The sequence below is a fragment of the Molossus molossus genome, unplaced genomic scaffold (genome assembly GCF_014108415.1).
Source record: "Molossus molossus isolate mMolMol1 unplaced genomic scaffold, mMolMol1.p scaffold_m16_p_11, whole genome shotgun sequence".
NCBI classification, from domain to species: domain Eukaryota; kingdom Metazoa; phylum Chordata; class Mammalia; order Chiroptera; family Molossidae; genus Molossus; species Molossus molossus.
This window is the reverse complement of record NW_023425346.1, coordinates 107,033,559-107,047,153: the sequence shown is the minus strand read 5'-3', so window position 1 is coordinate 107,047,153 and position 13,595 is coordinate 107,033,559. Positions and strand designations below refer to the sequence as shown.

The 13,595-nt window shown below is 66.6% G+C and overlaps 1 protein-coding gene across 1 annotated transcript; it reads right to left on the bottom strand.

The window, feature by feature from the left end:
* Positions 1-1,225: 1,225 nt before the first annotated feature.
* Positions 1,226-11,959, bottom strand: AGXT (alanine--glyoxylate and serine--pyruvate aminotransferase). The gene is made up of 11 exons (XM_036254288.1): positions 11,727-11,959; positions 11,446-11,638; positions 8,227-8,291; positions 7,592-7,692; positions 6,158-6,228; positions 5,125-5,209; positions 3,963-4,058; positions 3,358-3,427; positions 2,458-2,553; positions 1,805-1,933; positions 1,226-1,343 (listed from the first exon to the last, which is right to left on the bottom strand). The coding sequence occupies exons 1-11, from the start codon at positions 11,955-11,957 to the stop codon at positions 1,236-1,238; spliced, it is 1,245 nt and encodes a 414-aa protein (XP_036110181.1). The 5' UTR covers positions 11,958-11,959; the 3' UTR covers positions 1,226-1,235.
* Positions 11,960-13,595: the final 1,636 nt, after the last annotated feature.

The window sequence follows — 13,595 nt, the reverse complement described above, 5'->3', positions numbered from 1 at the left end:
ATCAATGGCGCCCAGCCACGGGGCTCACCGTGTTCCCACGACAGCAAAGTGTTGAGAAAGAAGCAGACACTCTAGAGAGTGTCCTGCGCGCTTGCATTTCTGTGAGCTCTGGTCCCTGCAAAGCTGACTGGCGTGTGTTGGGGGGGCACTGACTGGATCGGGGCTCAGGGAACCTGCCACTAGGTGGTACTTGGACTTGAATTTCCCATGTCTGTGTCTGAGGAACCCGACCGAAACAGGACAAAGGCCAGAGTCTTGAAGGTGACCCATGTCACCCTGTGTGTTCAGGCCCCTAGACTTTCTGGCCTCCGCTGGAAGAGCCCCCCTCCCTTGTGGACGTAGGCCCTCTGCCCTCCAGGTCCTGTGCCGAGCAGCTAGGATGTGTGCCCCCCCCAGTGCCCTCTCTCCCGGTGGCTGTGAGCAGCGAGTCTGGCTGGCCTGCCCCAGTGCACCTGGGTGAGTGACTGGGCAGAGCCAGGCCCCCTTCATGCACAGTCCCAGGCGGCTCTGGGCTGGGGAGTCCACCCTGCCCCTCTTCCCCCTGGGGGAGCCCAGGACCAGTGAGGACCTGGAAACGCGGGCTCGGCTGTGACCGCCCGGCATGCCCTGGCCCAGAGCAGGTCAGGGGCGGGCCTCGTGCGAAGCTCCAAAGTCGCGGAAGCCTGCAGGAGCTCAGCACAGGCAGAGACCCCAAGTGAGGGGCAGAGTTGGGGCCCTGATGTCAGAGGAGGCTAAGCCCCGGAGGGGGAGGGGCTGCAGGCCACCCCCAGCTGTGCGTGTAAGGGCCCGGCGGCGGCGGCAAGGCCTGTGTGCCAGCCCGTCCAGGCTCAGGTGCAGGCTGTGTGCTCCAGACACACCCTGCCGTCACCCAAACCACGCAGGCCACGAGTCACCCTGCGGCGGTGGGTTCCCCTGGAGGCAGTGTGTGATGATGTGGTTTGCAGGTGTGAGCTCCGGGGCCATGCACACCTCGTCGTACAGCCCCAGGGATGCCCCAGGGAGCTCCCCAAAGCAGGTGCCGTCAGGGGCAGCGGTGCCTCCCGCCAGACTCCACAGCCCAGCCCCAAGCAGTGAGGACGGCTGACGCCTGTTCTTTATTGAGTGTTCCCACGAGGCCGGTGACCTGGGGCCTGCAGCTCCTGGGGGGAGCTGTGGACCCGAGCCCAAAGGGCCATTTCCACCCGCTCCTCCCGCAGACTCCGTTTGCGCCCAGCCCCTCCGGGGGGTGCGGCCGGTCACAGCTTGTTCTTGGGGCAGCGCTGCAGGGCCTCCTGCAAGGCCTCCGTCACTCGGTCCACGTTCTCCCGGGTGGCGTTGCAGCCCAGGAGGCCGATCCGCAGCACCTGGGGGCGGGGCAGCGAGACCTCGGTCCACGTGCCGGACCCCCTGGCCTGGCTGAGGTCTGGGGCCCCCCGGGGCACACGGGGAAGCGGAGAGCTCCGTCCGGTCACACGGAGCCCCCAGAGCTCGAGGGAGGTTTCCCGGGCGGCAGGCAGATAAAGCCACTCAGGGCCACCCTGTCAGTGGGCACAGCGGGCCCCGGGCACAGGGCCTCCTGCCAGGTCTGCCACACAGAGGGAAGGGAGGACATTCTGGGTGGAATTGGAGCTGCTACACCTCACCCGCTGGGGAGGAAGGACCCAGACTGCTCCGTACACGTCCTGGGCTCAGAGAAAGATGTCTCCTTCCGGACGCCCCGGCCATCCGGGGCCCTTGGATACCGCCACCCTCGGCCGGGACACAGGCTCAGCCAGGCCCACTTGGGGGTGACTAGCTTCCGCAGCAGGTCCGGCCGCACCCTCACCTTCCCCACGGAGGGCCCCAGGCCGCCGGTGATCTCGATGGAGAAGTGGTCTATGAGGTACTTGACGATGTCTCTCCAGTCGTAACCAGCGGGCACGGCCACCGTGGTGACAGTGGGCAGCCGGAGAGCCTGCGGACAGCCTGGCTCAGCCCTGCACGGCAGCTCGGCCGCCCTGGCCTTGGGGGTCACCGGGCGGTCGCAGTCTGCTGCTGGACAGGCTGCCGCTTCCTACTGATGTTTGGAGTGCCTGGCTCACTCCGCTGACCCTCCCCCAAGTCCGAGACTGGCTGGGGCTCTGGAGGCCAATGGCATCTTCCAGCTCAGAGATCACCCATAACTGCTCCAGGTGGAGGGGTTGGGGGGAGACTAGGGCACCAAACTAAATGTCCTAAGATCCAGAGGCCAGGTTGCTGTGACCTTGACAGTTACAGCCCCCCCCCTCCCCCCAGGAATGTCTCCCTGCAGAACCAGAGGAACCTGCGTCCATCTGGAGGGAGCTGGGCAGGAGCTGTCCCACATGCCCCCATGGGGCAGGGCCTCCGTGTTCCCTGCCCTCTGCCCCCTGCCCTCTGCCCCTGCCCCTTGCCCCTGCCCCTTGCCCCTGCCCCCTGCCCCTTGCCCCTTGTCCCTGCACCAGCCCCTGCCCTCCTTACCGGGTCCTTCACGAAGAGCTGCAGGCCCAGCCCCTGCAGGCGCCCCTGTAGGTAGGCAGTGACCTCCCGGTGCCGTCTCCAGCTGTTCTCCAGGCCCTGCTCAGAAGAGGGCGCCAGTGGGCGGGGGTGGGTGTGGGGAGATGAGGGAACTGGCCCCCATCCACCAGGGGGCAGCTTCAGGCTGGGAGCCCCCCACCCCCGTTTGGGACGATGGCTCTGCCCAGGGGCTCCCTCGGGGCAGTGGTCTGGTGTGGGGGACAAGGCCCTGCCCGCACTGGAGCCCGGGGAGGTGAGTCGCGAGCACCTTGTCCAGGTGGGCAGCTGGCCAGGGGAGGGCAGGGGGCTTCTGGGTCACACATGCCTCCTGTCTTCCCGGCCACTGACCCCACGGCCTGAGTTCCACGTGGGTCTACCCTGATCCTGCCCTGTGTGAGCGCGTGGCCCAGCCTGGGGCCGGCGACCCCCACCCTGGCCAGCAGCGCAGCCCTGTGGTGGTGGCTTTGAGTGGCCACAGGAGGGCAGCAGGGCCAGCACAGCCCTGGCCTCTCCCTGGCTTCTGGTCTGGGCCCGGCTGGGCCCGGGGAGGCCAGGGCGGTAGAGGCGGGCTGTGCCGTGGCCATGTGTCCTGTCCTGTGCCCTGACAGCCGCCCAGCCTGTGTGGACCGTGGTTCTGCACCGACCCTGCCCGGCCAGACCCCAACCTGGGAGCTGGACGTGCAGAAGGACAGTAAGAGCCCAGGCTGCTGAACTTTGGTCATTTACCGTCCCAGCCGGGCGCCTGGCCCCGCTCCTGGCCCCTTGGCCCGCTCTCCTCTGCTGGCCTCCCTCAGACCCCCGCTGGCCGGGCCCAGGGGCTCTGTCCCCGGCCACCCTCGGCCCGCAGCCAGGCTCCAGCCTCACCTCCTCCGCGATGAGGGCCAGGCTCTCTCTCAGGCTGTACAGGCTGATGACCGGGGTGGTGTGATGGTACCTGGAAGGCAGGCGGGCTCGGTCCGGCGTCCCTGGGCCCGGGCCAGCAGCCCACGGAGCCAGGCTCGGTGACCAGGGGACCGCAGGCCCCGAGCCGGGAGGGCAGCGGCTCTGCAGAAGCAGGGCTGAGGCCGCTGGCCACACCTCAGCGGGAAGCCGACAGGCAGACTCTGTGCTGCCCCCCACCTCCCTGGGCCCCAGTGGCCCCGAGAAACCCACACTGCACCCACCGTCCCCATGCGGGACCTTGAGTTATGGCCAAAGCCCCCTCACAGACTGCCCCGGGTTCATGCCCTTCTTCTGAGACACGATAAACTGAGGCCCATCAACGGGGAGATGTGGCCCCGCCCAGAGCGCCTGCTGCTGGGACTTCTGGGAAGACAGGGCCCCGGGGAAGGGTGGGGTCATGCCCCCAGGCCAGGGAGAGACGGGGGCGTGCAGATGGGGGTGCTTGGAACCCAGGGAGTGAACTGATGGGGAGCTGGGGGTCGTGAGGGGTCCCCCAGCCCCTCGGCCACACCCGGCCCGGCCCTCACATCCTGGGCTTGTCGTCACAGCCCCAGAAGTTGGCCAGCCACGTCATGTCCAGGTAGAAGGAGTAGGGCTTCGACTTCCGGGTGTAGATCTTATTTCTGGGGGGGGGAGGGAGCCGGCCTGAGTGCCTGCCTGTCCGCTGGATGGCCTGCGGGTCTCCCGGGCCCTGTCTCTCAGGGCCGGGAACCCGGGACAGGCCCAGGTGGCTGTGGGCCCCTCGGCAGCGCAGCCTCCTGGCCCTTGGGCTCGGCATACATCTCTGCCCCTTGGGTATGACCCTGCCGCGTGGGGACCGGCCTGGCCCGTGGAGGCGTCCTGCTCTGTCCCCAGGCCAGTGAAAGGTGACCGTCACTTAAGGACAGGGGGGGCTGCTGCTTCCAAACACAGCGACATGACAGAGGGGAACTGAGGCCAGGCCCACCTCTCCTGGGGGCCACCACACCCTTGGGGTGTAATCTGGGTGCGATTGAGGGACCTCTAAGCAACCCCACTCCCCAGGCTGGGCCCCACCAGGTCGGCCTAACAGACCGGGCCTCTCTCTGAGCTCTGGACTCAGACCCAGCCACCTCCTTGACCCTGCCATGGTCAACCCGGACTTGCCGTCCACACGCGAGTCCTGACCTCACCCCAGGTACTCTCTGTTCTGATAAATGGCACCAACGTCACCCCAGTAGCAGCCTGCTGGGGCCCTGGCCCGGCTTAGGTCTGGACACAGGGGAAGTGGGGGGTGTGGGGGATGTTGGGGCTGCAGCTGGCACAGGGGACCAGTGCCCATCCCACGGAGCAGCTGCTACACCAGCCCTGGACACTGAGCCGGGGCTGGCGGTGGGCAGCGGCCCCGGGCCCCGGTCCTGGGCTCGAGGCCAGAGGATGTCAGGGATTCCAGGCCTCGTCCCACGCACAGTCCCAGGCCCTGTGAGGAGTCCTCCCTGAAGGTCAGCCGGGCCACTGCCCCGCACCATGGCCTTCACCACGCCCCAGCCACTGCCCCCTGGGGACCAGAGCTGTGCACCCCGTCTGGGGTGGGCACCTGTCTAGGGTGGGTGATGAGCATTCGAGGGGCCTCTCTGGGCGCCCTTCCCTCCCCCGCTTCGTCCCTGCCCCCTGGGCCCTCTGGCCTCCCCGTACGTCCAGCCCTGGGTTGGGGGTCCAGGGGCCACTCACTTGGCCTTGTCACTGAAGGAGATGAGTGCGGTGCCCGGAGGGGCGTTCAGGACCTTCTGGGACCCCGAGTACAAGATGTCGATACCTGTGGGGGGAGGGGCACGCGGGTGGGGTCATTCCAGAAGGCTGCCTGTTTTGGGGAGCTTGGGGGCCACCGTGCCACTGGTACTGGTGTCAGAAGTGAGAGCCACACCCTTGCAGACCAGGCCCTGTCTGTGGGGTCTGCCACGACCCTGAGGCAGGTGGGACCTGCCCCCCCCCGGGGCAGAGCAGTGGAGGAGACCTCTCTGCATGTGGAGCGCTGACCCCCACCTGTCACGGAAACTACGCCACCACCTGAGGCCGTCTTGTCATTCGGGCAGCAGCAGAGGGTCCCGTGGCTCCGAGGGGAGAGGGCCGCCCTAACCCTGCACGACCCTGTCCTCTGTATTATTCCTGACACCCTGAACCGCAAAGAGCCCAGAGTCTCCCAGGAAGAGAAGGGTGCAGTGGGGGTGCCTGCCGTCAGTGCCCACGGAAGGACCAGCTCAGGGGCAGCGCCTCGGAGGGCGTGGCGCCGAGGGCACCCGGGCTCCCGCCTGGCCCTGCTGACTGCGGGGTCTGCACTCTGGGGTCTCGGCTGCAGCCTCTTAGCTCGGTTCCCCTCCCGCCAGCCCGGGAGGAGCAGGTGGCATCTTGGGGACAGCCCTGCCACCCTGCACTGCGTCCCTGGGCCCCCCTCTGCCCCTTTCATCCAGAGCAGTGGTGTGGGGTCGGCCTACAGAGCCCCTTCACTGACCCGGAGGCTTCTTCAGCTGGTCTGCAAGGCGACCCCGAGGGTGGCACTCACCGAGTGTGACAGGCTGGTGGGGGCCGTGGCAGACGGGAAACTGAGGCCCAACTGGGACCAGAGGCATCGCAGCCCCCCGCCCTTCCCCCACCCTCCCCAGTGCGAACCCAGAGAAGCTTCCGCCCCCCACTGGTGCAGACGGCCCAGCGGAAACACCGGGTGTTGATCAGTTCACGGAGCTGGGGTGTTGGGGCACGCCCTTACCTTGCTGGTCCATGTGGATGGGGGCCCCGCCCAGGGATGCCACACAGTCCACCAGGAGCAGGCACTGGTACCTGGGGGAGGGGCAGCAGGCTCAGCTCCCTGCCCCCGCCCCCGGATTCACACACAGGGGCGCATATGGGCCAGCCCAGGAGGCCTGGGGCGTGGGGGCTCTGAGGGCTCAGCCCCCGGGATGTGTGGGACCCAGGGACTGTCCCCCCGAGCCTGGGCCTCCCTCTGCCTATCCTCCGCGCCGGCTGCCCTGTGCTCCGTGCCGGGTGCCGAGGGACAGGTGGGTCCCACGGGAGTCATAGCCGGGTCATGTTTGGGAGCTTGTTCACTGAACAGGACTCCTGGGGACAGGCTGCGGGCTGGGGCTGTGCCCGGCGGCCCCTGGGCCCCCATGGAGTCTCCTCCTCCCAGCCTGTGGTCCACTCTGCACAGCAGGACTGCAGGTCCCAGGAGGGTCCCCGGGCCCCTAGGCAGGGGTGGGGAGGCCAGGGCAGGGAAGTGGCGGGCAGAAGCCACCTCGGGCTCTGGGATCTTCGTGAGGGGAGGCAGGGGCCCCCAGGTCCTGGCACCTGGACAGCTGGGGGGCATCGAGCCCATCCCCCCCGGGACTGGAGGACAGCAGGCACCATGCGGGCACTGGGCCCTGGAGGACCCCAACCTGCTCTCAGAAGGGGGGAGCCCACCCAGACTTGGCGAAGAACAAGGGGGATCCTGAGAGCTGCCACCCCCACATCACGTGACAGAGGCTGGACAGGGCAGTGAGGGATGGGGACTAGGCCTCACCTGCCACCACCCAGCTGGAGGGACCTGCTGGCACCTCCACCCGCTCAGCCTGGGCTGAGCTGTGCTTGGCTCTGCCCCCAGCACTGCCACCTTGAGACCGGCTCACCTGTGGGGACTGGTTTACCTGTGGGGACCGGCTCACCTGTGGGGACAGGCTCACCTGTGGGGACAGGCTCGCCTGTGGGGATCGGCTCGCCTGTGGGGACTGGTTTACCTGTGGGACAGGCTCACCTGTGGGACAGGCTCACCTGTGGGGACAGGCTCGCCTGTGGGGACCGGCTCACCTGTGGGGACCGGTTTACTTATGGGGACGGGCTCACCTGTGGGGACCGGCTCACCTGTGGGGACTGGTTTGCCTATGAGGACCAGCTCACCTGTGGGGACCAGCTCACCTGTGGGGACAGGCTCACCTGTGGGGACTGGTTTACCTATGGGGACCGGCTCACCTGTGGGGACCGGCTCACCTGTGGGGACTGGTTTACCTGTGGGACAGGCTCACCTGTGGGGACAGGCTCACCTGTGGGGACCAGCTCGCCTGTGGGGACTGGTTTACCTGTGGGACAGGCTCACCTGAGGGGACAGGCTCACCTGTGGGGACTGGTTTACCTGTGGGGACCAGCTCACCTGTGGGGACAGGCTCACCTGTGGCAGAGGTCCCCATAGCCGTCGAGGGGCTGCAGCACACCGCTGGATGACTCCCCTTGGGTCAGGAACAGCAGCACCGGCTTGTGCTGGACCAGGCACTGAGGGGCACAGGGGTGACAGCTGTGGGCAGAGCCAGTGGTGGGAGGGGCCTCCCCTGGGCCAGCCAATGCCCCCAGAAGGACTTTTCCTGGTGAGGGTAGGGCAGCCCCCCTCCTCACTCCCCCCTCCCCCCCATGCTTGGTGCAACCCTGGTGGTCTGGTTCCAGGAAGAGGGACTTCCTCCCGGAGACCCAGGGAGCATGGCCTCAGCCTCTTAGCCCGTCCCTTGGGACCTTGGTGAGGTGAGCTGAGTCCCTAGGGTCTGGGCTGGTTGGGACTGATCTCCCCCATGAGGGTGGAAGTCCTGCTCCCCACCTCTCGCCTCCAGCGCCTCTGGCCCTGCCCACAGGATTGGGCTCCTGACTCAGTTTCCCTGCCAGGCAGAACCCTCCCTATGGGGCTGCCCACCTGCCTCCAGGTACAGAATCCTGTGGTGGGTCACCTGGTGCTGGGAAGCCACCGGCCCCAGCTGCCCAGCCCAGCCCACCCAGCGAGCCAGCCCCACCTTTCCGGGGCCACTGACAGTCCCTCACCTCCTCCACCTCCTGCTTGGTGTAGTAGCCTCCGGGTTCCTTGGTCATCTGGTGTGTGCGGGCTCCTGGTGGCAGGGGCAGAGTGAGCAGTGAGCCCTCCCAGCCCCCGCCACTGCACGGGAGAGGAAAGTGGGGTGCACTCGGTGAGGCTCTTCGTCAGCGGGGGCTTCGGGGTGCCCAGGTGGAGAGCTAGGCTAGCTGGGCTCTGCTGTCTCTTCCTCATGCCGCCTTGCCCAGCCTCCTCACAGGGGAAGTGCTAGGGCATCGTGCCAGGTCACAGGATGGTGGCTTCCCAGTGGAGAGAGGGAGGGAGGGGGGAGGGAGGGAGGGAAGGGGGAGGGAGGGAGGGAGGGAAGGGGGAGGGAGGGAGGGAAGGGGGAGGGAGGGAGGTAGAGAAGGAGGGAGGAAGAGAAGGAAGGGGGAGGGAGGGAGGGAGGGAGGGAGAGAAGGAAGGGGGAGGGAGGGAGGGAGGGAGAGAAGGAAGGGGGGAGGGAGGGAGGGAGAGAAGGAAGGGGGGAGGGAGGAAGGGAAGGGGGAGGGAGGGAGGGAAGGGGAGGGAGGTAGAGAAGGAGGGAGGAAGAGAAGGAATGGGGGAGGAAGGGAGGAGGGAGAGAAGGAAGGGGGAGGGAGGGAGGGAGGGAGGGAAGGGGGAGGGAGGGAGGGAGGGAGAGAAGGAAGGGGGGAGGGAGGGAAGGGGAGGGAGGGAGGGAGAGAAGGAAGGGGGGAGGGAGGGAAGGAGGGAGGGAGGGAGGGAGAGAAGGAAGGGGGGAGGGAGGGAAGGAGGGAGGGAGGGAGGGAGAGAAGGAAGGGGGGAGGGAGGGAGGGAGAGAAGGAAGGGGGGAGGGAGGCGGGAAGGGGGAGGGAGGGAGGGAGGGAGAGAAGGGAGGGAGAGAAGGAAGGGGGGAGGGAGGGAAGGAGGGAGGAAGGGAGGGAGAGAAGGAAGGGGGAGGGGAGGGAGGGAGGGAGAGAAGGAGGGAGAGAAGGAAGGGGGGAGGGAGGGACGGAGGGAGGAAGGGAGGGAGAGACGGAAGGGGGTGGGAGGGAGGGAAGGAGAGAAGGAAGGGGGAGGGAGGGAAGGAGGGAGGGAGGGAGAAAGAGAAGGAAGGGGGGAGGGAGGGAGGGAGAGAAGGAAGGGGGGAGGGAGGGAGGGAGAGAAGGAAGGGGGGAGGGAGGGAGGGAAGGGGGAGGGATGGCGGGAGGGAGAGAAGGGAGGGAGAGAAGGAAGGGGGAGGGAGGGAAGGAGGAGGAAGGAGGGAGAGAAGGAAGGGGGGAGGGAGGGAGGGAGAGAAGGAAGGGGGGGGGGAGGGAAGGGGGAGGGAGGGAGGGAGAGAAGGAAGGGGGGAGGGAGGGAGGAGGGAGGGAGGGAGGGAGAGAAGGAAGGGGGGAGGGAGGGAGGGAGAGAAGGAAGGGGGGAGGGAGGGAGGGAAGGGGGAGGGGGGAGGGAGGGAGAGAAGGGAGGGAGAGAAGGAAGGGGGGAGGGAAGGAGGGAGGAAGGGAGGGAGAGAAGGAAGGGGAGGAAGGGAGGGAAGGAGGGAGGGAGGGAGGGAGGGAGGGAGGGAGGGAGGGAGGAAGAGAAGGAAGGGGGGAGGGAGGGAGGGAGGGAGGAGAAGAAAGGGGGGAGGGAGGGACGGAGGGAGGGAGGGAGGGAGGGAGGAAAGGAAGGAAGGGGGGAGGGAGGGAGGGAGGAAGGAGGAAGCGAAGAAGGGGGAGGAGGCATGGGAGGGAGGGAGAGAAGGAATGGGGGGACGTGAGGGAGGGAGGGAAGGGGGAGGGAGGAGGGAGGGAGGAGAGGGAGGAGAGAAGGAAGGGGGGAGGGAGGAGAGGAGGAGGGGGGAAGGGAGGGAGGGAGAGAAGGAAGGGGGGAGGGAGGGAGGGAGGAGGAGAAGGAAGGGGAGAGGGAGGGAGGGATGGGAAGGAGGGAGGGAGGGCGAGGAGAGAAGGAAGGGGGAGGGAGGGGAGGGAAGGAGAGAAGGAAGGGGGAGGGAGGGAGGGAAGGGGGGAGGGAGGGAGAGAAGGAAGGGGGAGGGAGGGAGGAGGGAAGGAGGGAGGGAGGGAGGGAGAGAAGGAAGGGGGAGGGAGGGAGGGAAGGAGGGAGGGAGGGAGGGGAGAGAAGGAAGGGGGAGGGAGGGAGGGAAGGAGGGAGGGAGGGAGGGAGAGAAGGAAGGGGGAGGGAGGGAGGGAAGGAGGGAGGGAGGGAGAGAGAAGGAAGGGGGAGGGAGGGAGGGAAGGAGGGAGGAAGGGAGGGAGAGAAGGAAGGGGGAGGGAGGGAGGGAAGGAGGAGGGAGGGAGGGAAGGAGGGAGGGAGGAGGAAGGGGGAGGGAGGGAGGGAAGGAGGGAGGAAGAGAAGGAAGGAGGGAGGTAGGGAAGGAAGGAGGGAGGGAAGGAAGGGGGAGGGAGGGAGAGGAGGAAGGGGAGGGAGGGAAGGAGGGAGGAAGTGGGGAGGGAAGGGGAGGGAGGGGCTCCAGGTAAACAGCCCTTTCCTGCTTCCTTCCTCAGGCTCCTGTACCCCATGCATAGTGAGCCTCAGAGCCATAAGTAGGAGACAAGGAGGCCCCAGGACTGTCCAAGCCTCAGGGGAGAGCCTGAGGTTGGGGTGTGGGGTGGGGACAGGGCAGGTGTCTGTCTGGGCGAGCCCTGGGTGGTCAGAGTTACTGAGTTCCTGGCCTTTGCCCAACCAGGATGTGGACAAAGGGGGCCAGGTGAGGGGTCGGGACCCCCTTGAGCTGTCAGAAGTTGTCCATTAACCGGGCAGGGTCCGGCCATGTGTAGAGCTGACCACGCAGCCGTTTCCAAAGCGCGGTCAATCATTAAACCTGGGCACACCCGGCTCCTGAGTGCTGTCCCTAGAAATCTCATTCTGGGAGACCCTGTCCATTCCTCTGCATTTGGTGACTCCGGAAAGAGACTGTTTCTGAGACTTTTGAGGAGGAATTCAGCCTCTGAAACCCTCTCTTACGGTAGAAGTGACCCCTGGGAAGGCTGAAACTAGAGGGTTCCCTACAACGCACCCCTCCCCCCCGCCGTGTGCTCAAGAAACAGCCATTCCCAAACTCTGGAGCATCGTGACACCCAGACTGGCCAGAAGGCGGAGGCCACAGGGACAGGGAGGGGCCAAGGTCAGTACCTGGGATGAGGGGGCTGCCAGGCGTCCTACCAGAGGTGGGAGGATGGGGAAAGATGGATCGGAGGCTACACCCCACCCTCTGCCCTGTCCCTTACCAATGCGCTCCCCGATTTCGGCTGCCCGCTGCCCCCAGATGCCGTTGACCCCGACCAGGAAGGAGTCCCCAGGCTCCAGGATGTTGAACAGGGCAGCCTCCAGGCCAGAGTGCCCAGAGCCACTGACCGCCAGCGTGAGGCGATTCCTGGTCTGGAACACGTACTGGATGCCTTGCTTGATCTCGTCCATTATCTGGGGGGGGGGGGTACAGGTCAGACCGGGCCCGGCCCCTAGCCGCCTGCGGCGAGGATGCGTGTGGACAGACCGCGCCCAGGCCCACCTGGTACATCTCCTGGTGCATGTGGCCGATCATCTGCAGGCCCCCGGCTGCCAGGACCCTCGGAGCCAGGTTGGAGGGCCCGGGCCCCAGTAGGAGCCGGCTGGGCACCGACAGGGGCTTGAGCAGGGCCTCTGGGGGAGCCACCAGCAGCTGGTGCGAGGCCATGGTGCGCACCCAGCCCGCCACCCGCGGCCCCAGGGCCACACTGGCCGAGGTCAGAGTGCGGAACATCTCCCAGCTGGCTGTTACCTGACCCTTGTTAATGCTTGTCCTTCCTGTCAGGGCCTGACAGCCTGGGTGTTCAACCCTTGGTGGGGAGGAGGAGCCTTCCGAGACCAGTCAATCGGAAACAGCCTGGACTTCCACCCATCAGCCCCATCCTGCGGGCTCTGCTCAGCTATCTGGGGTGGACACCCAGCCCAGTGCTCCTGCGGGCTCAGGGGGCCCCCAAGGTTTTCTTAAAGGACCAGAGAGCAAATATTCCAGGCTTGGCAGGCCTTACTGTGTGTGCCGGACACTCAACCAGGCTGTCGCTGTGTGGAGCAGCCGCCACGGTGGGCCGTGTGCAATAACTTTATTTACAGAACAAGCCCTGGGCCAGATTTAGCCCCGACACGCATGTACACAGGCACACGCACACACACACACGTGCACGTGACACACATGTGCACATGACACACGTGCACATGCATGCACACGCACACACAACACACATGCACAAGGCACACACATGTGCACTCGCACGTGCACGTGCATGTGCACGCACGCACGTGCACACACGCACACAACACACATGCACACATGCACACACACGTGCACATGCACACACTGAGGACATGGTCATTCCTGACCCCTTAGGAAACAGTACGCCCTCTGCCCCTTCACGCCCACGGGCCCTGAGGTTGGGAATTACACCTGTAACCAAGAGTGAGTGTGGGAGGTGGGGAGACTCCTCTGTTTGCTGTGGAGACAGGCAGGCAGAATAAATGTGAGTCAAGGGTCCGGGCAGGAGAATGAGCCAGACCCGTGGAGGGGGCCCCCAGCAGAGCCGCTGGTGTCCCCAAAGTCAGAGCGGCCACATGCTGCCTGCGGCCCGGTGAGGGAGGCGCTGGGCCTGTGACCCTGAGCTGCTCGCGGGCTTCCCACAGTTCCCTGCTCAGGGCTCTGACCCCTGCGCCGTGACACCCAGGGCAGCCTCAGGGCCTCTGCAGGCGACCAAGGAGCCAGCACCTCCCCTGGGACCCAGCAGGAGTTCGCTCCTGAGCTCAGCGGAGCCCTCCTCCTACACTCATTGCCGAGGCTGGGTTGGTGTGACATCTTGGGGGCATGGGGACCCCACCTGTTTTAGCCAGGCTGGTCAGTCAAGCCTGAGCAGTTGGGGACCTCACAACCGGCAGGGGCGAGGTGTGGTACTCTGTCTATAAAGACATAGACGAAATCGGCAGATGGCCCCCAAGATGTGGTCTATGCTGGCCTAGGGCAGGCATGCCCGGATGTGGCCTGGTCTCCCACAGGGAAGCCTGGCGGGAGCTCCCCCCTCCGCCCCTCCTCCATTCCTGCCCCCCTTCCTCACGGAGCTCCCTCAGGGCTGGACCCAGGGAGGCTGCCCCAGCCGGTGCACGGCCAGCCAGGAGAGAAGCAGACGCCCCACGGGGTGCGTCAGGTGGGGGCAGCCAGCAGGTGGGGAGCAGGTGGGGCCGAGGAGGCCCAGGGTCACTACCACCTCCTGGGAGCTGCAAGTGGAGGCCTGGGGGCTCATGAGCCTGGTGGAGAGGGACAGCCCCAGGGATGGGCCAGGGGAGGTGCAGGGGCATGAGCGGGGCCCTAAGGAATGGAGACGCCTCGGACCTGGGTCAGGTGGGGTGGCGA

What these genes read in the sequence shown, in the direction of transcription:
- AGXT (XM_036254288.1), bottom strand. Translation starts at nt 11,957, where the DNA reads ATGTTCCGCACTCTGACCTCGGCCAGTGTGGCCCTGGGGCCGCGGGTG. An exon ending in CCAAGCAGGAGGTGGAGGAG is followed by an intron (nt 7,693 to 8,226) that starts GTGAGGGACTGT and finishes TGTGCCCCTCAG; the next exon opens with TGCCTGGTCCAGCACAAGCC. An exon ending in TATGGGGACCTCTGCCACAG is followed by an intron (nt 6,229 to 7,591) that starts GTGAGCCTGTCC and finishes CCCCTCCCCCAG; the next exon opens with GTACCAGTGCCTGCTCCTGG.